This window comes from Sapajus apella, unplaced genomic scaffold (assembly GCF_009761245.1).
Source record: "Sapajus apella isolate SASKATOON/1434 unplaced genomic scaffold, GSC_monkey_1.0 scaffold21, whole genome shotgun sequence".
Classification (NCBI taxonomy): domain Eukaryota; kingdom Metazoa; phylum Chordata; class Mammalia; order Primates; family Cebidae; genus Sapajus; species Sapajus apella.
Genome location: NW_022436961.1, coordinates 13,268,963 through 13,290,776, shown reverse-complemented (window position 1 = coordinate 13,290,776; position 21,814 = coordinate 13,268,963). Strand labels below are relative to the sequence as shown.

General features: G+C 40.3%; 1 protein-coding gene across 2 annotated transcripts; it reads right to left on the bottom strand.

Annotated features, from left to right (window-relative positions):
- Positions 1 to 1,936: 1,936 nt before the first annotated feature.
- SARAF (store-operated calcium entry associated regulatory factor) lies at positions 1,937 to 21,587 on the bottom strand. Of its 2 annotated transcripts, none has more exons than XM_032288308.1 (6): positions 21,232 to 21,587; positions 14,118 to 14,296; positions 9,546 to 9,963; positions 6,103 to 6,244; positions 5,307 to 5,461; positions 1,937 to 2,754 (listed from the first exon to the last, which is right to left on the bottom strand). In XM_032288308.1, exons 1-6 carry the CDS (start codon positions 21,332 to 21,334, stop codon positions 2,729 to 2,731), a joined length of 1,023 nt encoding a protein of 340 aa, XP_032144199.1. In that variant the 5' UTR covers positions 21,335 to 21,587; the 3' UTR covers positions 1,937 to 2,728. The 2 variants fall into 2 exon arrangements, with proteins under 2 accessions (XP_032144199.1, XP_032144200.1); XM_032288309.1 differs by having other exon boundaries at positions 6,103 to 6,190.
- Between the last annotated feature and the right edge of the window lie 227 nt (positions 21,588 to 21,814).

The window sequence follows — 21,814 nt, the reverse complement described above, 5'->3', positions numbered from 1 at the left end:
ATCAGAGAAACTTAAACCAGGCCAGGCGTGGTGGCTCACACCTGTAATCCCAGCACTTTGGGAGGCCGAGGTGGGTGGATCACTTGAGATCAGGAGTTCGAGACCAGCCTGGCCAACATGGTGAAACCCCATCTTTATAAAAAAAAAAAAAAAAACTTAAACCAGTCTTCAGGAGGAACAAGGTCAGAATGGAAGAGATCAAGGAGCTTCAGACAGAAACCTGCTTAAAACTACAGAAACACCACTAACTGGTTAAAATACCAGAAACCTCATAACATCCAAAGATTTATACACAAAGGTGAACCCTCACGTGTATAAAACTGCAAAACTTGTCTTCAGTTCCCTTTCACTCCTCTTTGTCCTTTCTTTGCCCTCCTAACAAGGCACACCAATCTCCCACTGAGGTGCCCCTTACTTGGTCCCTAGAGACTCAGATGTACTATCTTATTATTCTGAGCCTTACATTTGGGGAGGTGATACATGTGAACCTTTTCCATAAACAACAAAGTGGTGGGAGTAGTGGCCCATGCCTGTAATCCCAGCACTTTGGGAGGCCAAGGTGCGAGGACTGCTTGAGGCCAGGAGTTTTGAAACTAGACTGAGGAACACAGTAAAACGCCATCTCCACCAGGAAAAAATAAAAATAAAAAAAAATAATAAAAATAATAAATGACAAGGAAGTGCAAATACACAACAGACAAAAGAACACTCAGATGGGGGTTGAAACCTATATTCTGCCTCTTTTCCTCCCTTACCTCCAGGGAGCTGCTGAAATAACCTCAAAGAACACCCCTAGGGCTCCCCAGAATAGCTTGAGAGCCACCAATTAGTCAATTCTTTTTTTAAAAAGCTGTCAACTCTCTTTACAACATTAACTCACTATTTTCTTAGGATCCCAATGATCTGCAGTACTATGTTCAACAATAATCTTGAGTAAGTGTTTTAAGAATATCCAATTTGATATGCAGACCACTGTCGTGGCCCAGTCTATGGCAGCATTAGGTTTTTTTACTTTGCTCTCCAAGTAAAACATATGTAAGGCAAGATTATCAACTCCTGCAGCAAATAATATACTAAAGCCCAACAGAGAAAAAGGTACCAAACTAGCTGGCACAGTGGTTCACACCTGTAATCCCAACACTTTGGGAAGCTGAGGCAGACGGATCACCGGAGGTGCCCAACATGGTGAAACCCTGTCTCTACTAAAAATACAAAAATTAACTGGGTATGGTGGCAGGCGCCTGTAATCCCAGCTACTCGGGAGGCTGAGGCAGGATAATTGCTTGAACTTGGGAGGCAGAGGTTGCAGTGAGCCAAGATTCCACCTCTCCAGCCTGGAAGACAGAGTGAGACTCTGTCTCAAAAAAAAAGAAAAAGGCAAAAAACTACATTCTCCTTTACTCCATATCCTTCGAAGGAAAAATGGGGTAAGTATTTAGTGGAACAGACGTAAAGCAAAGCTGTGTTTCCTCTGTAAGTTAAAATTTCTACTGTCTTACTGATGAAAAGAATAGTCCTATTCACAATACCCTTGCAACTACCCCCTAAATCACATTTTAAAGTCCTAATAAGGGTTTGTCTGTTTTAAATTGGTTCCTATTGGTTGGTGCAAAAGTAACTGCGGTTTTTAATGGCAAACTCATTAAACACATAAGATATAAAACTGGGCTTTCAGGTTACAAAGCTTAACTAAATCTCTGATGGGTTGGGAGGCTTGGAGATTTAATTTTTTTAAAAAACAATTTTTTGGCAGAGGCTTTCACAACATTTCTAAATTACTTTTTGAAAACTCTCTTTACAACATTAACTCAAAGAAAGACTAAGGTATGACTACCATGTAAAATTATTATTTAGGGATACAGAACTTTCTGCATGAACTGTTCCCCCTGGGAAAAAGGGTTTAAAAAACAAAAGTAACATTTATTTGTGCCAAGGCTAGTAGAAAGAATGAGACTAAACCCCTTGTTTGTTTTTATTTATTCTTTTTAAGATTGAAACAGACTATTACAATATTTGAGATTCCACAGAGAAATGCATGCTTTTGTTACTAAAAGACTTTTGTTGAAAAATTTGACCTTTACCTCTTATAAACTGAAGAAATATAGAGGTTTCAAGCATTTTTGCCAGCACACAGTCTAGATGCTTATTTTCTACCTTTTCCTACAGAAGGTAACACTCACTTACCAGAAGGCCATCACCACCACTGAATGATTCAAAGCTTCAGAGCTCAAAAGTGATCAGAACCCACAAATTAGTATAATTAGTACAAAGCTTGATTTAAATGTTTGAAGAACAGCAAACACCAAATAATATAATACCAAATAGAATATTATAGTCTCTATGAGGCAATAACTCATCAGCTACAACCACCTAAGACTGAAATTTTCTGTACTTAGTTTCTATTAGTACAATGCCTTCATTCTTAATGCTTCTTAGGGCATCACAGGTTTTAGAAATTAATGTACTTTTAGCATTCCACAGTAATGATCACTTTCAAAAACTGCAATATACATCTGCATGTTACACTGACATACAACACATAAGTATTTTGTCACATATGAACTTTCAGCCTCAAATAATAGAATACAAAAAGCTATACAGGACAAAACACCACAGAACTTTTGAATATTCCCTTTTCCCAATTGTTAACAGGTAGCACTTTTTCTAAAGAGAAAGTGATGAAAAATCCGAAATTTCAGCATCCAATGTTTGACTCCAACTTTCTACTTTATCGTCTCCTGGTACCACCATATCCTAGAATGAGAGGAGTAAAATTTACATTAGTTTTATAAAATGCATTAGAATTGCTTATAAAATTAGAAAAGTCATACATGTTTATTGTTAGCAAATTAATGAGAGAGACAGGACGGAATGAAAGAGTGAGCCGCCAGGTGGAACAGGGGTGAGCAGGAGAGTGCATCGCCTCCCACAGCAGCCTTCCCAATCAGTGAGCCTACTACACTCACACATGCTTGCTGGGAATGACAGGACTCCAAAAAAGAAGATGCATTCTATAGTGGGGACACCATGGCACAGGCAATACTCAAAGTCTAAGCCAAAAAGACAGAGGCCAATGGCGCTTCAGCCACGCCCTGCTACCTCTCACAACTCCAGTGGTAAGAGACACAATGTGGGAAGGGCTATGGACTTTAGATGGTCAGGCATTACATAAACACCGTGTGTGTGCGCGCACGCACATGCGAGCGCTACAGGATGACAAGTCTTCCTATCTGGAAAGTCTCTCAGTTTTTTTCAGGTTTAGATTATTTGGTTTTTATGATTTTCTTCCATGTAATTCCCATACATTTCTAGTTGATAGCCATGATTTTTTGGAAGTCTTCTTTCCATTGAGAATGAGTTTTCTTCTGTCATAATGTCTTACCTAGTCGAATATATATATGACAGAATTTTGCTCGTTGCCCAGGTGGAGTGCAATGGCACGATCTTGGCTCACTGCAACCTCCGCCTCCCAGGTTCAAGTGATTCTCCTGCCTCAGCCTCCCAAGTAGCTGGAATTACAAGCATGTGCCACCACACCCAGCTAATTTTTGTACTTTTGGTAGAGACAGGGTTTCACCATGTTGGTCAGGCTGGTCTCAAACTCCTGACCTCAGGTGATCCACCTGCCTCAGCTTCCCAAAGTGCTGGAATTACAGGCATGAGGCAATGCACTCAGCCTTAGCCATATTTTTACGTATTCCCCTAACTCCTTTTTTTATCCCCAAAAGTACCCAGTGTCTCATACTCTTAACACCATAGTTTTGCTTGTTTTTGAACATGTATTTTATAAAATATAACTGCTATCATCACAGTGTATATATTATTTTGTGTCTGGCTTCTTTATATTTGGTATTTTCTGCACACAACTGCTTATTTTCTTAGTTGTGCAGTAACCCACTGCATATGGCAAACATAACTCGATTTATTCATCCATTTTACTGCTGATGGATTTGTGGGCTGTTTCCAGTTGCAGGCAATTATGAATAGGGATGCTATGAACATTCTTGTGCTTATCTGCCTGCATACAGGTGTAGGTATTTCTGTGGCTATATATCTGAGAGCAAACTGCTGTGTCCTAGGTATGCATAGGTTCAATTTTAGCAGGTAGTACCAGTTTTGTTACTTGAATGTATCAATTTATATCCAAACCCGCATTATGAGAATTCTACTCACATTCTAAAACATATTCAAATATATTTTTCTATTAATTTCAAGAATTCGTCATTGTTCTATAACTTACTTATCCTGAAAGACAAATCTACTCCACAGCAATCTCTCATGGCCTCTTTAACCAGCGGCTCCCATACTCTGCCAGTTAGGCTTGATATTTAATCCAGCTATTATTTTGTTTTTTATATCCTTGCTTTTTACAAAATATCCTCTGAGCCATTCTGAGGGAATGTATTCTCTTCCCGGGTCCACAAGGGGGCGTAGTTTCAAGGGCAAGAATCTTCCCAGCACCATGCCCTCCCCCTCCATTCGGGGATTAAGGGTGTTTGTTTAAATTTTCGCACAAGTGGGAAGAATCAAAGATCAATCACTCCAGCGGAAGTTTGAAGGAACTCCTTTCATAGGTCAAAGGGCTTGGAGAGGGAGGGAATTCTTCCCTGGTTAGAAGTCCCTGTCCCCCACATCCAGGAGGATTCCATATTTGGGTCCCCTTCCACAATCTTTGTGGAAGCTTTCTCTCTCTCATCTTCTCTCTCCTTTTTCTCTTTCTTTGCCTAAATAAATCACTTTCTGCAAAAACTCGTTGGGGTCTGATATTTACTTGCAAGCGCACCATGCCCGGCGTGGTCCCCCTTTCCCATTCTTGGGTGAGTGAGAGACCAAGAGCCTAGAGCCCACCAAGGTGTGATCTAAACCTCCCCTGCACCCCATGTCCCAAAATCCGGCAAACAATTCCAGTAAACATTATAATCGTATTTTTGAAAATTATTTAATGTATACCTCAATATCTTTTTTGAATGTTACTGAATTTTAAGTTTAAGCTTCTACTCAAAATTCTAGTTTAGAACTTAAAGGATCCCTAGAGATCACAGAATTAACTATATGTGGAAGCTACCATCCAAAAAGGTTCAAGTTAAAACCTTGGTTAGTGGTAGAACTAAGCCTATATCAAATCCCTGTTTGATTTTTAAAGAATGTTTAGAAGTGGTATGTCAGTTAATTGTGCTATTAAAAATTTTGGTGAGTACACCAAATAAAAATAATGGTTGCTATATAGATAATCATCTTCTAAAGTTCCCAAACTATTTCTCTACTTTACTGCTATGTAAAAGGAACTTGTATATTTGCACTCTTACCTGATGCAGTTCTGGTTTTCGTGTCTGAGTTTGAACATGCCGAATAGCTGCCCAAGCCTCCACGAAGGGGTGAGTAAGCCCGACTATTCCATGTGCCAGAGTAGGAGGGAGGATAGGACGGGTAGTACCATGAGTCTGAGAAGGGTGTTGCCGCTCTTTAAATGCATAAAAGTAGGTTAGGCATTTTTCTTGTAGCTATAATTTTTTTTAAGTACCTTCCTGTTCCTAAACTGTCAGAAAAAAATGTCAAGTATTTTTTCCTGAATGTCTGGTATAGCAGAGTTAACATGAAATTTAAAACTGTTTTATATTTCTGCCATTATTATGGTCATTGCTATAGAGGAAAAGTGACAGGGAGTCAATGCTCTTTCTGAATTTGCACTGAAATAAAATCTAAACTTAAACTACCATTAATACTTCATATTCCAAAATCTGGCCCCAAGTTCTTTCCAGCCTTGGTTTTATCATTCTTCTACCAAACAAGACTAACTGTTCACCAAATGTTATATTCTTTCCTGTCTTCTCATTTTCTCAGGTAAACTAAATAGTCTTTTTCTCATTTCACAATATCTATGAGGGTGACATAGGAAGAAACACAATGAAAAAAAATAACATATACAATACTGATCAAATCACATACAGTGCTACCTTCCCCCTTCCCAGAGAATCTTACTTAATAGGTTAATGTCACCATTTTCCTTAGCAAAACTAAACACAGTTAAATTGTAAGCAAAACAAAGAAGCCTCTTTGAAAAGTTGAATTCAAGAGCAAGTGAGATCAACGCAAAAAGCTTACCTATTGCTGCCAAACAAATATCCTAGTAATCCACCAGTTCCCAAGCCAGTCCAGAACCCTGGTCCTGAATTTTCATATCCTTGTTGTCCTGCAAAAGCACTGCCAAAACCAGAAGTTGCACCACGGCCAGTATTCTGTGGTCCTTAAAATAAAAATGAGTTATTATGTATCTTCACTTAAACATGATATAGTCTACAAAAGCATAGATAACATAACATTTCAATTATTTCATCTGTACTGAACCATTTATTAATAATACTCAGGCATCAAGTTATTACAAGTTGTATTCAAAAAGGTATTTGTAAAATACTGTTTTATAATGAAGGAGAGCATTTCCCACAGACATGGGAGGAGAGGGATATTTTGGGACTGGGGAGGGTCCTGCTATTAAATTACATCTGCCCTGCTCAACATCAGCTACTAGAAAATGATCCCACTTTTCAGAATTACTTTCTCTCTGCATTATGAACTCTTAAGTGGAGTCTCTCTAAGAGCTTCAGATGAAAGCTGTGCCTCAGTTTCTAACCAAGGAATCCAAGGGGAGGCAGCCAGATATTTATTTGTGTCAGCTGGGAAGTCAGATCGAAAAGGGACCTAAAGAGTATCTTCTACTCAGAGAAAGTTTTCTTTGATGTATATCATATATATAGGAAAGTGTGCTAATCTTACATGTATGGCATGATAAATTTGTACATATGTACCTATCCATGTAACCACCACCCACACCAATAAACCATTTCTGGCACCCCAGAAGGCTGCCTCATGACAACTCCTAATAGATTCACATCTGTGTCAGAGATCAGCACTACTTTGACTTCACTTACCATACTTTAGTTCTGTCCATTCATAACTTTTTCTAAACAGGATCACACAGTATGTATTCTGTGTCTGGCACATCATTATGTCTATGGGAGTCAATCCTACCATTGCATGTATCAGTTATTTTCTTTTTTTTTTTTGAGGCAGTTTCGCTCTGTCACCAGGCTGGAGTGCAGTGGCACCGTCCCGCTCACTGCAATCTCTGCCTCACGGGTTCAAGCGATTCTCCTGCCTCAGCCTCTCAAGTAGCTGAGATTACAGGCACGTACCACCACACCTGGCTAATTTTTGTATTTTTTACTAAAAATCTCTACTGAGATGGGGTTTCACCATGTTGGCCAGGATGGTCTCGATCTCCTGACCTCATGATCCGCCCACCTCGGCCTCCCAAAGTGCTGGGATTACAGGCATGAGCCACCACGCCCAGCCTCAGTTTTTTTCTTAACTCATGTGTCTTCCACTGTGTGAAAAACTCACACAGTCCCATTCTAATTATGGATCTTCTACCTCAATTTTTTGGCTGTTGTAAATCAAACTGCTATGAACATTCCTGTGCATGTTTCTTGGTGCACCATGCATTCACTTCTCCTAGGTATTTATGTAGGAACAGAATTGCTGGTCACAGGGTAGGCATATGTTTGGGTTAGTAGATACTGACAGTTTTCCAAAGTGTTTTACCATTTTAACTCCTACCAGCAAACTATGAAAGTTCCAGTCACTCTACATCCTTACCCATACCTGGTCCTCTCTCTTTTTAATATTAGCCATTATTGGTCATCTGGTGGCTAAAAATAATCTCCCTGTGGTTTTAATTTGCATTTCTCTGAAGACTAATGATGCTGAGCACCTTATTTTTATTGACCATATAAATCATGGGTTGGGGACCCCGGAACTGGTCCGTGGCATGTTAAGAACTGGGCCACACAGCAGGAGGTGAGCAGCAAGCAAGCGACTGAAGCTTCATCTGTATTTAAAGCCACTCCCCATCACTTGCATTACTACCTGAGCTCCACCTCCTGTCAGATCAGCAGCAGCATTAGATTCTCATAGGAACGCAAAGCCTACTGTGAACTGCACATGCGAGGGATTTAGGTTGCACGCTCCTTATGAGAATTTAAGGCCTGATGATCTGTCACTGTCTCCCATCGCCCCTAGATGGGACCGTACAGTTGCAGGAAAACAAGCTCAGGGCTCCCACTGATTGTACATTACAGTGAGCTGTTAATTAATTATATATTACAATGTAATAATAACAGAAATAAAGTACACAATAAATGTAATATTGTTTAAATAATCCCAAAACTTTCTCTCCCTGCCCCCTTAACCCCTGCAGCCCGTGGAAAATTTGTCTTCCACAAAACCAGTCCCTGGTGCCAAAAAGGTTGGGGACTGCTGATGTAGATGTCTTCTCTTATTATAAAACGGCCATTCAATTCCTCTTTGGAGGGCTTGTCTACCTGGGAGTTCATTTTATATTGTAGATAGATATAGATATAGATATAGATATAGATATATATGCAGGAAATACGTTTTGCAAATTTTTCCCAGTCTGAGGCTTGCCTTTTCACTCTCCTAATAGTGCCTTTTGATGATTAGATGTTCTTAATTTAAATAAAGTCTAATTTACCCATGTTTTCTTTTACGGCTGGTACTTTTTTTTTTTTTGCTTGTATAAAGTGATTTATTTATAGAGAGAGAGAAACAGGAGAAGGAGAGAGACAGAAACAGCTAACTCTCACAGCGAGTGAGAGAAAAGATGGAATCCAGGAGAAGAAAGCAGCTTCCACACTGAGTGGAAGGGAATAGAGAGAGGTGGAGTTTGGGAGAGGAAGACAGGCTTCCACGAAGGGAGTGTTCATGGAAGGCGGCTTCAGAGGAGAAATCCAGGATAGAGAAAAACAGCTCCCACGAGCACAAGAGTGTTCATGGAAGGGGATCCAAACATGGAGTCCCTTATGGCTGGTACTTTTTATGTTCTGTTTAAGAAATCTTTACCTATCCTAAGGTCATAACAAATATTCTTCTATGTTTTATTCTGGAAGAAACTTAATTGTTTTACCTTTTACATTGAGATCTATAATACTTAATTAATCTTTATGTACAGTGTGAGACAGGGGTCAGGGCAAATGTTTATTACCAAAAGCATTCTTTTTTTTTTTTTTGAGACAGGGTCTTGGGTGCAATCTCGGCTCACTGCAACCTCCACTTCTTGGGTTCAAGTGATTCTCATGCCTCAGCCTCCAGAGCAGCTGGAATTACAGGTGCCTACCACGACACCCACCTAATTTTTGTATTTTTACTAGAGACTGGATTTCACTATTTTGGTCAGACTGGTCTCAAACTTCTGACCTCAAGTGATCTGCCCACCTTGGCCTCCTAAAGTGCTGGGATTACAGGCGTGAGCCACTGCGCCCAGCCAATCAGGCATTCTTAACATTGCAATCACAACATATCTTGGAAGAAAAGCAGAACAGAAGAGGGAAAAGAAGTTGAAAGTAAAAAACAAAACAAGAAGACAAATCTCCTTTGGTTTCCCAATGCAGCCATTTTCTACTTCAGAACCCAGCACAGGACACGTTAACCTCAAACCCACCCTTCTTATAGCCACTGCAAGGGAAACATACCTGTGAACTCAGACTTAAAGCCTGGGGGAGGAGGTCCTGACGGGTTGGTGAATCTCTGGTAACGGGGGGAAAATGTTGGATAATCAGAATATGGTGGAGGAGAATACTGCCCATCACTCAGGAACAGCTTATAGACTACAAAGGCGATCCCGAGGAGCACCACAATGGTAATCAATCCACTCATGTTACAGGAATCTGCCGAGTACCACTTATGATAATAATCAGAGAAAGAGGCAAAGCCATGCTGCTTTCCAGACTCCTTCAGTTTCTTCAGGCCAAGTTCTGTATAATCTAAATTATACTCCAAGCCACAGGAACCTCTTAGTACATACTGGTCTTCAGAGGACTCATAGCCTTCACAGCTCACCACAGTTTTTCCAAATTTGTATGCAATATCTAAGTCAGTCTTACATTCCCACTATGAAGAAAAATAGAAACAGACTATTAGAAACAAACATTTTTTTCATTTAATATATGTTACTTGGGCTATACATATCTGTCATAAAACTGCAAAATGAAGCAATGGAATGATCCACAAAATTCAGGACAGTAAGTATTCGTGTTTGGGGGAACGGAAAATGAGGGGCTTCAAAGATAATGGTGGTATCTGTGTTCTACTTCTTATGCTGGATAGTACGTACACGAGTGTTCATTTTATTACTATTCTTTATTCTTTGCATATGTTATATATCCATCTGAACATATTAAATATTCTATAATTTATAAAATTTAAGCAAACTGTCAAAATGTCAATTTTTTGCCACTGTTGTTGAAGATGCTTTCTTTAAAAATACAGATTTCTTGGCCGGGCGCGGTGGCTCAAGCCTGTAATCCCAGCACTTTGGGAGGCCGAGGCGGGTGGATCATGAGGTCAAGAGATCGAGACCATCCTGGTCAACACGGTGAACCCCCGTCTCTACTAAAATACAAAAAAAAGTTAGCTGGGCATGGTTGCGCGTGCCTGTAATCCCAGCTACTCAGGAGGCTGAGGCAGGAGAATTGCCTGAACCCAGGAGGCGGAGGTTGCGGTGAGCCGAGATCGCGCCATTGCACTCCAGCCTGCGTAACATGAGTGAAACTCCGTCTCAAAAAAAAAAAAAAAAAAAAATACAGATTTCTTAAAAGATGTTAAGGCTCAAAACAGTATCATATATGAATGTCTGGTAACTACACAAAGCAACAGAGATATTATATAACCTTCTGAGAAAAAAACCTTTCTACACAAATTTTATATAAAACCATGGACTAACTTTCCAGGGTCCAATTATATTTAATTCTCTAGTATTTTTAGAGATAGTTAGAAAAATGCAAAAAGAATCCAGGCTAGCCCCAAAAAGGTCCACCTTAAAAAAATATATGCCCAAGTTTGGTCTACATTCTATATTTTGCACTGAAAAAGCAATATGCTTCTTTAACTCTTAAGATACAAGCTAAACGCTGGGTGTGGTGGCTCACACTTATAATCCCAGCAATTTGGGAGGCCACAGCCAGTGGATCATCTGAGGTCAGGAGTTCAAGACTAGCCTGGACAAATGGTGAAACCGTCTCTACTAAAAACACAAAAATTAGCTGGGTGTGGCGGCATATGCCTGTAATCCTCGCTACTTCAAAGAGAGAGGCTGAGGCAGCAGAATCACTTGAACCCAGGAGGTGGAGGCTGCAGTGAGCTGAGATTGTGCCACTGCACTCCAGCCTGGGCGACAGAGCGAGATTCAGTAAAGATACAAGCTAAAGTAGATTTAATTGGTTCTGTTGCCCTTTTGCAAATTTTTGTACAAATTATTTTCCTCTTTCAAAGTTCAGATACACTATTTTACTTTATTTATAACAGCTGTATTGAAATGTAATTCATAAAGTTCACCCACTTCAATGGTTTCAGTATATTCACAGTTGTGCTACCATCATCACAATCAATTTTAGAATATCTTCATCACCCTGAAGAAATCTTGCACCCATCAGCAGTCACTCTCCATTCTCCCCCCGGACTCCTCCCAGCCAACTTTTTTTTAAGAGTTGGTTAATCTTTACTACTCTGGAGGATTCAAGGATTTTTTTTTTTTTTTTTTTGGTAAGACAGAGTCTCACTCTGTTACCCAGGCTAGAGTGCAGTGGCACAACCTCGGCTCACTGTAACCTCTGCGCCCTAGGTTCAAGCGATTCTCCTGCCTCAACCTCCTGAGTAGCTGAAATTACAGGGACATGCCACCACGCCCAGCTAATTTTTTGTATTTTTAGTAGAGACAGGGTTTCACCATATAGAGGCTGGTCTTAAACTCCTGACCTCATGATCTGCCCATCTTGGCTTCCCAAAGTGCTGGGATTACAGGCGTGAGCCACAGCGCCGATCCCCTGACAACTTTCTGTCTATATGGATTTCCCTAACTGGATAGTTCACAGGACTGTAGTAATACAATATATGGTCTTTTATGACTGGCTTCTTTCACTTAGCATAATATTTTCCAGATTCATCCATGTTGCAGCATGTATTGGTATTTTACTCTTTTTCATGGCTAAATAATATTTCTTTGCATGGATATACCACATTTTATTTATCATTCATTAGTAATGGACATTTGAATTGTTTCTACCTTTTGGCTATTATGAATAATGCTGCTATAAACATCTGTATAAAAGTTTTTGTGTGGACATGTGTTTTCAATTCTCTTGGGTGTATCCCTTAGAGTGGAATGACTGAGGCATACGTGGTAAGTCTATGTTTAAACTTTTGAGGAATTCCCAGTTTTCCAAAGCAGCTGGACCATTTCACATTCCCAGCAGCAGTGTATAAGGGTTCCACTTTCTGTACATCCTCACCAGCCTCGTTATCTTTTTTATTATAGTCATCCTACTGAGTGTGAAGTGGTAGCTTATTGTGGTTTTGATTTGTATTTCTCTAATGGCTAATAATGAGGAACATTTTTCATGTGCTTATTCGTTATTCATCTTCTTTGTTCAGATGCTCTGCCATTTTAAGTTGGTTGTTTTCTTATTGAGTTGTAAGAGTTCTTTTATATTCTAGCTATAAGTCTCTCATCAGTTATGATTTGCTAAGCTTCCTCCCATTCTGTAAGTTGTCTTTTCACTTTCTTGATGATGTCCTTTGATGGCCAAAAGTTATTCATGTGGGTAAGATACAGTTTTTCTTTTGTTGCTGTTGAGGAAGATTTATAAGTTTGTTGACAGGTAAATAAAACAAGCTAAACCTATTTTGATATTTCAGTGTTAACTACCATTTCCTTAACCATGCATACTACTAGGTAGCTTCCAAGTACTTGATTTAAATCTCAACTCTTGGAATAGAAGTCTCTCTCCTACTAACCAGCCTCTCTCCTGCTACTAAACATAAGCCAATGTATGATATCCTCAACCCTTCTTTGCTCATGCTATTCCCTTTCTCTCTAAAAATTTTATTATTCCTTCATTCAGGTAGGCTTGCAAAAATAAAAAAAATAAAGAGTTTATTATTCCTTCCTAACACAGCACAAATACCTCCTCCTTTAAGTCTCAATGGCTCCAACCAGATGCGACTTTATAATGTTGTCTTGAGATCTACATGTAATCTGAGTGCTTGTCTTACCTCTTCTACTAGTAAGACAGTTTCTTCTTTCTACCTTACTCATTTTTGTATATTGCAATTAATATATGTTTAATGAATGACATCACCATTACTGCGTTTTTTTCCATCAAGACTGTAAAAGTAGCAAGTAAAGTGGGAGTGAGACTTCTTCAGTAACCCAGAGGATTCTATGATTCGACTTAGCTGTGCTGGGGGAAAATATTGTCAAGTATCATCTAGTACACATCAACTTCCTCTCTGAATTGCAAAGATCATGCATAAAGGTTGCATCAAACAAGAATATCATTCTGATGGAGAGGGGAAATTGTCAACACAAGTTTCTTGCCTTGTGAGCAATCATCTTAAATCCCTTTTGAAAGCAGTCAGAATACAAAGTAGAAATATGTAACTAGTGATTTAAACTGAATTCATTTAATAAAATCTATTCTGCATCTAAAGCATATTCAGTTTTAGAACTTCAAGGAGATGCTCTGCTCCATGTACAAAACACCAGCATCCCAAAGGCAATAAATAAAACCTGCTGAAATGCTTCCATTCAGAAGTAACCACCCTCACTTCTATGACAATTTTAAAATCAACTGTTAGAAGCACAATAGAGATATATGAACCCCTACTATTTATGATCTATAATTCCTAATTATCTTAACTTTGTCTTAAGGGTAGGTTGGTATTCTTTGAGGAATGACAGGGAATTAACAACCATAAGAGATCTCCTATGCCTCACCCTCAAGTATCTAAAAAGTTGTGGAAATTTACAAATGTCTTAGAAGGAGGTCACAGTACAAAAACTACAATGAGTATTTTCAGGCTTTAAAATAGGTTAATTTCTCTTGGAGGCCCTTTCTTCCACAGGAAGAGTGACTGATTTAATTACATATTTTAGGCTGCTCTCCAGTTTCCGTATGTGCTCCCTCGAAATACTGAGTAAATGTCCCAATAAACAATTTACTGAATAAAAACCCCATTTAGACTTCCATCACTGTAGTGGATATTACCTGTACATCATACCCATCCCAGCCTTTGTTCTGACACTGTATGACTTTTGGGGTGTAAGAATCACAACCAGCTGTGCCTCCAACACATTTCAACTGTGGGATGGGATCCAGCCTGCGGGAGGTGGTATAGCGGTCATAGTGAAGGGTAAGAGCTTTTACATCCCGCAGCAACATTCTGTCTGAAACAGCAAGAAAACAAAGGAACACAAAGTAAATACCGTGTCAGAGAAAGGTTCATCCTAACAAAACTCTCGTCATAGGAAATGTCTTTCTCCCCTTCTGAGGATGGCTAAGAAAGAGAGGATGAATCCCTCTCTCGAAGCTATCCCAACAACATTCAGGCATTCTGCAGAAAATTCAGAAGGTCACACTTTTAAGATCTCTCTGCATTCCAGGCCAGATGCTTCTATAGCACAAGTGGTACATCATTTTTGCTAAATCAAAAGAACAAAAAGTTCATTAACTTGAAACACTGTACTATATAGTAATAATAGTGATTAATTAAAATAGCAAAAAATATAAGCATGTTCCTGAAGTACATTTAATGATTTAAATGTCCATCAACAGGTGAAGAGATTAATAAATTCTAACCTATTGCAGTGGAATATTCCGCAGCAGTTAAAATTAGTGAACTAGAATTCATGTATCAAACTAGATGGTAAAAATATTTTAAACAAAATACAAGTTGCAGAATGTTTCACATAACTTCACATAAACCTTTTAAAAAACGGCAGAACAGTACTACATACAGTTAACATCTATATACATATATAATAACAACATGAAAACATGTATGGGAAGGATTAAACACCAAATTCAAATCAGTATCTCTAAGCTCTATTCCTAATGTTTTATTACTGGGAGTGGGGAATTTGTAGCAAATATGGTAAACTGTGAAGATTTAATAAAACTGGGTGATGACTACATGTATGTTCATTGTATACTTCTGTATGTTTAAATACTTTAAATATTTCACAATTTCAAAAAGTAAAACTATTTCACAAACTAAAAAATTTTAAACATACTGACAAAGAGATTTTAAAAGGAGGAGTCAAAATAATAAAATTATGTCTGGTATTCATGTGCAAAAACGAATTTCTAAACTGGGCACGATGGCTCATACCTGTAATCCCAGCACTTTGGAAGGCTGAGGTGGGTGGATCACCAGAGGTCAAGAGTTCGAGACCAGCCTGGCGAACATGGTGAAACCCCATCTCTACTAAAAATACAAAATTAGCCAGGCATGGTAGCACATGCCTGTAATCCCAGCTACTTAGGAGGCTGAGGCAGGAGAATTGCTTGAACCTGGAAGGCAGAGATTGCAGTGAGCCAAGATCGTGCCATTGCACTCCACCCTGAGCACAAGAGTTAAACTCTGTCAAAAAAAAAAAAAAAAAAAAAAAAAAATGAATTTATATGCATTATTGGAAAATAAGGACAAAGTCTTCCTATTTATCATGTTGTAGATTATGGATGGAAGATGCTGTGGGTTAGCTCAGTCAACATCTACTTCACCCTCAAACAGGTGTGCCTTCCTGTGAAGCAAAAGGAATTCCAAAACCTCTTGTAACTATAGTTGCCAAAAGCAATTTCAGTTCTGCCGATCAGAGGGACTCAAGTAAAAGATGGAAAGCAGATCCTAGACTTACCTTCAGCTAACAAGCACAGGCATGGAGACCGTGGGTTCTCAAACTGATAGTGTCCTCTAATCAGCTTCATGGCTATCAAGAGGCTTGACATGAGCAATCTAGGTTTCACTGTGGCAGATGTAATACGCACCGCTTTCTGCCATTTTGTGGGCACCCAATTCCCTATATTCAACCTGTCAAATTAGCAGAATTTGCAGCCTCCTGAAATTCTACTAAAATTATAATAAATACATTATTTTGATGATGTGAATGACTGTGGTCAGGTAAAACCAAAGAGGAGACAACAACAGAATTTTGTAAAGAGAAAGCAAATGGACTTCACTTAGGTCTAGATGACCAGACCTAAGTGAAAGTCAAATGCCAGAGCAGCAAAGGGGTTGATATCAAAGAAACCGGAAATGGCAACTCTGGAATGGGAGATGCCTGTAATACACACTACAGGGTGAAAGCCACTTGAGAAGAAGCCACATCCCCAGATTCATGCTGCTCTAACTCCCTTTTCCCCACCAAGGAAACTGTCTGGAGATGTATTCTCCGGAGAGGATAAAACTGAAGGGATTTGCACTGGGGACCACCTGGCACAGTAGAGGACATGGATACAAAAACAACCCAACAGTGAGCCCAAATAACTGCGTGCACTGACTGCTGAAAGTCAGATCTCCTTCCCCACATGGTGCACAAAATGCTAACAGCCATCCCCTTGTCCTCTGAGTGGGAGACTGGATGACTATTCCCTTGGTAATTTAACCAAGAAGAAATACCTAAATACACTGACATCAGAAACTTCCTCCAAAAAGAAAGGAACCTAGGTCACCCTGACGTGAAGTTCAAAATCAAAAGTGCAATAGCACACTGATAGCTTCCAATGAGATTTTTGGTTCCCCACAGTGAACCATGAGCAGGGAGCCAAGGATTACTAAAAAATATGAGAAAAGTCCCTGCTATGGTTTGAGTATGTCCCCCCAAAGTTCATGCGTTGGAAACTCAATTCTCAATGCAACAGTATTGAAAGATAGAACCTTTTAAGAGGGCTCTGCCCTCATGAATAGATTATTGCTGTTATTGCAGGACTAGGTTAGTTATAGGAGTGGATTCTTGATAAAAAAGGATGAATTAGGTCCCTTTCCCTTCTCTCTCCCCTTTCTGCCTTCACCATGGAATGACACAGCAAGCAGGCCCTGACCAGATGCCAGCACCTTAATATTAGACTTCTCAGCCTCCAGAACTGTGAGAAATGAATTTAGTTTTTTAATAAATTTCCCAGTCTGTGGTATTGTGTTACAGTAACATAAAACAGATAAAACAGCCCCTAATGTGAAACATAGCAACCAGGACAGAACAGAACAAAAACAAGCAGGAGGAAAAAAGAGACTATGCAGGGAGAAGAAAACTTTTTTAAAACACTATAATATCCTCAGAGAAATAAGAGAAAAATACTGCATTAATACAACAATCATTTTTAAAAGGAATACTCAGAGAAAAAAACAAGAGCTTTTAGAAATTAAAAACAGGACAGTTAATATTAAAAACAACAGAACTGTCAGCTATAGTGCTTCACACCTGTAATCCCAGCACTTTGGGAGGCCAAGGCAGGCAGACTGCTTGAGCCTGAGAGTTTAAGACCAGCCTAAGCAATACGGCAAAACCCTGTCTTTACAAAAAAATTTAAAAATTACCCACGTGTGGTGGCACACATCTGCAGTTCCAGCTGCTCAGGAGGCCAAGGTGGGAGGATCACCTGAGTCTGGGGAGATCAAGGCTGCAGTGAGCCATGTACTCCAGCCTGGGTGACAGAGTGAGACCCTGTCTCAAAACACATACATACATACATACATAAAACAGAACTGTTAGAAGAAAATATTCTAGAAAGTAGAGCAAAAACAGGCCAGGCACAGGGGATCACACCTGCAATCCCAGCACTTTGGGAGGCCGAGGTGGGCGGATCACCTGAGGCCAGGAGTTCAAGACCAGCCTGGACAACATAGTGAAACCTCATCACTACTAAAAATATAAAAATTAGCCCAGCATGGTGGCACATGCCTATAATCCCATCTACTCAGGAGACTGAGGCAGGAGAATCACTTGAATATGGGAGGTGGAGGTTGCAGTGAGCCGAGATAGTGCCACCGCACTCCAGCCTGGGCAACAAGAGTGAAACCCCATCTCAAAAAAAAAAAAAAAATTATAATCAAAATAGTAGGGAATTGGAACAGAGACAAATTGTGAAACAAAAGAAAGCTCAGAAATAAATCGAGATACATGTCGGAATTCAGTAAGAGAAAGCAGTCTTTTTAATTTAATAGATAAAAGATGTCTTCTTTAATAAATAGCACTAGCATAATTGACTACGCAGCCACAAGAAAATCCACCTAAAGCTATATAAAAACTTAATTCCACATAGGCGAAGGATAAACTATGCTATATTAAACACAAACTACTGCCTCCTCATACATAAAAAATAAGACCATGAAAATGTTCAATGGTCTAAAAATCAGACTGTATTAATCAACTAAATAACAGAAATAAACTGAATTTATTGTAACAGAGTTGCAATAATGCAAAGAACACTGAACTAAGTTGGTGTCATTAACTGGCTATCACTTTGGCCAAGGCATTTAATTTACCTGTGTACAAGTTTCCTCATCTACAAAATTAAAACATTATCAACCTTGAAATTTGTTGTGAAGCTTAATTTATTAATATTATCTGGCCGAGTACTTGAAGCATAACAGGTGATCAGGTACAATAAATATTACTGAAAGTTTTAAGATGGAATAGCATGACCAAAGCCCTATAGCATCTTTCTTCCCTAGAGATTCTTAAGGTCTGAAAACAAAATGCTAAAACTACATCCCACTAGTTACATCAGTCAAGGGACACAGGAGCTCCCTGAACTCCAGACTTATAAATGAAAATCCATGGCAGGTCTCAAACGAGATAAACAAAACCAAACTCCCCCAAACCTGATCATCTCACAGTCTTCCACATCTCAGGAAATAGTAACTCCATGCTTCTAGTTGCTCAAGCCAAAAACCTTGGATTTCTCATCTTTCCTCTCACTCCTACATCTAATTCATCAGAATATCATGTTAGTTCCACCTTCAAAACAGGTGACAAGAGAATCCAGCTACTCTAACCAACTCCACTGCTCCTCCCCTGGTCCAAGCAGTCACCACTCTCAGAACTTACTGCACAATATTAAAACAGATATCAATATATATTCATTCACTGGTTTCCCTGCTTCCCTCCTACCCTCTTCGGTTTGTTTTCCACAGAGCAGCCCAAATGAGTCTTTAAAGATATTAGCAATTTCAGGTCATTTACTCCTCCTCCCCCCAACTTTAGGTTTCTTCCTAGTCAAACGTCACCCTAACAGTGGCTTCTTTCCTGATAACTGTATATTTTTTAAGTCTCCACTTTTGCCTGCGCACCATGTCCTCCTTATCCTGTTTTATCATTCACGGTGCATACCACTTTTCACGATATAACATGTTATTTACATGTTCATCTGTTTATTGTCTATTTCTCCCCAATAGAGGTAAAGTCCTTGGGGGCAAGACACTGTTTTGTTCCCAACACTCTGAAGAGTGACTTAATATAAGATTACATTCAATAAGGAATTTTGAAAATTCTTTGGTTATCTCTTTACAATGGTCCTAATTTTTTTTTCCAGACAAATTACTGCTCAATGTTAGCTAAAGTAAGGGCAACCAAGTCAAACAAAAGATAAATTAGGTTGTTGATTAATGCTTTAGTAAAGGACTTAATAAAGGGTATCTCGATAAAGTACCTTCATAAAACAGTTCCTCAAAGTAAACTTAAAGTGAAGTAGAATTTACATAAAACAATTGAGTTTACTCTGCAAAACATTTTGGTGCTTTGTGTTCCAGAACAATAGTTTTACAGCATAAACCAGGAAATGGTTCATCTTTAATTTAAATTTGGTTCTTCTTTTTATAGTTCCTCTGAATCAACTGTAAACTTGCTTTTTAAATTTATTTAGAACTGATTCAAAGCTCAACAAATTAATGTTTCATTCTAGGTTTTCAACTGTAATTCTGATCAAGTCTCCCACTTATATACAACTTCTAGAAATACAAAAGAAAAACGTAAGACATGTAAATACAACCTGGTTTTTTATTTTTTGGTAATAAAACATCCACATTAAATGGCTACTCAACGTGATGTGCTTGCGTATAGCACCTTCTCTCTCATTTCAGCATGTAAGGATAAAATAGGCTATTACAGAAATAAACCTGTTGCTTAAATTCGCAGTGTAGGCATTTCCAATCACCAAATCACAAAAGCAGTATGCTTTCCATGCCATCTTTACACCGAAATCCAAAAATGTTTTAATTTTTTTAACACAATTCCAATTTAACAGCATGCATCATTTATTAAAAGGAAAAAGTCAAAATCTGTATCTAAGTATATAGATATACACATATTAATTGCACGGAATATCATTGATCCCACGAAAATTCTTTAGACAATTTTAATACCATACTAGCATATAAAAACCTCTTCCGTAGAACCCACTTACCATGCACCATCGCCAAAAAAAAAAAGAGAGAGAGAGAGAAAGAATTATTTAATTCTTGTGTATGGTAAAAGCCAATGGGAAGAGCTGGTGCCGCGTGACGTACTTCACTGCAATCGTCAGAATAAGAGGCAGAGGTTCTCATAAAAACACGGGTGGCTCACGCCTGTAATCCCAGCACTTTGGGAGGCTCAGGTGGGCGGATCACGAGGTCAGGAGTTCGAGACCAGCCTGGCCAACATAGTGAAACCCCGTCTCTACTAAAGATACAAAAAATTAGCTGGGCTTGTTGGCAGGCACCTGTAATCCCAGCTACTCGTGAGGCTGAGGCAGGAAAATCGCTTGAACCCGAGAGGAGGAGGTTGCAGTGAGCCAAGATCACGCCACCGCACTCTAGCCCGGGCGACAGTGCGAGACTTCGTCTTGGAAAAAAAAATGCAATCTGCACTTCTGCTAACAGACCTGTGAGGTCTGCAGCCCTGTCCGCTAAAGGTGACTCAGAGACTGCGAGTGGCAGGCAACGGCCGGCCATAGCAACAGGCGGCCATGACAACAGCCGTTCACTGTGACATCACACAACCATGACAACAAAGCAGATGCGCAGATGAGTATCCAGCTCTCCAGTCAGACTCAGAGATGAGAAAGAAGACGGTGGGCAAATCCCAGGAGTCCAGGGTAGGGAGAAAGGAAACGTTAAGGATCCCCAGCCGTCCCGCCCCGCCCACTCCAGCCATCCCTACTCTCCTACCAAGACGCCCGAGAAGAGCACCGGAACCACTGAGGACAAGAACAGCAAAGTCAGACATGGGAAATCCAGGAACCCAGGCTCCGGGCAGACGGCGCAAGGAAACGCAGGGGCGCCCGCACCCGCTGACGGCAGCGGAAAAGGGCGAGCGAGGCGCCTGAGGGCCCCGACAGCACTCACCAGGGTCGTTCCAGCCCAGAGCAGGGCCTGCGGTCAGCAGAAACAAATGCAAGCCGAGGAGCAAGCAGTGCCCAGCCGTTCCCGGCCCGCAGGCTGCCGCCATGGCGCTCAGAGAAGATGGCGCTGGGCTGCCAGGCGCCTGCGGGCCGAAGCCGGGTGCGGTAGCGCGCGACGCTACGCCGCGACACAGCCAGAGCTGGCAGCAAAGGGACGATGGGACTGCAGAGCCGCAGCCGCAACCGGTCGGTGCGCCAATCCTACGTCACTGCCGCTGCGGCCCGTGGGGCGCCGTGAGTGGCCGCCGTCGGCCCCGCCCCTGGAGCGCAGCCCGTCTTGGGGCGGGGCGAGGAAGTGTGGGCGGGGCCTAGGGCCAGATGCGGCGCAGCCGGGGGCGGGTTTGAGGCGGGGCGCGGCGGTGTGGGCTGGGCCGAGGGCGGTGCGTAGTGGTGTTGTGTCTGGTCTGAGATTCCGGAAGCTTCTGTGCGTAGGCGCTTTGGTTTGAGAGGCTGAAAACGTTGCGTAGCGAAATTTAAGAAATGTAGTCAAACTATGTTTTACTAAAGGCTCAATAACTGTGCTTTAT

Coding starts and splice junctions, on each gene's coding strand:
- SARAF (XM_032288308.1), bottom strand. CDS start 21,334: ATGGCGGCAGCCTGCGGGCCGGGAACGGCTGGGCACTGCTTGCTCCTC. Junction 14,297..21,231: donor TCTGGGCTGGAACGACCCTG/GTGAGTGCTGTC, acceptor TTGCTGTTTCAG/ACAGAATGTTGCTGCGGGAT. Junction 2,755..5,306: donor GAAAACCAGAACTGCATCAG/GTAAGAGTGCAA, acceptor CTCTCATTCTAG/GATATGGTGGTACCAGGAGA.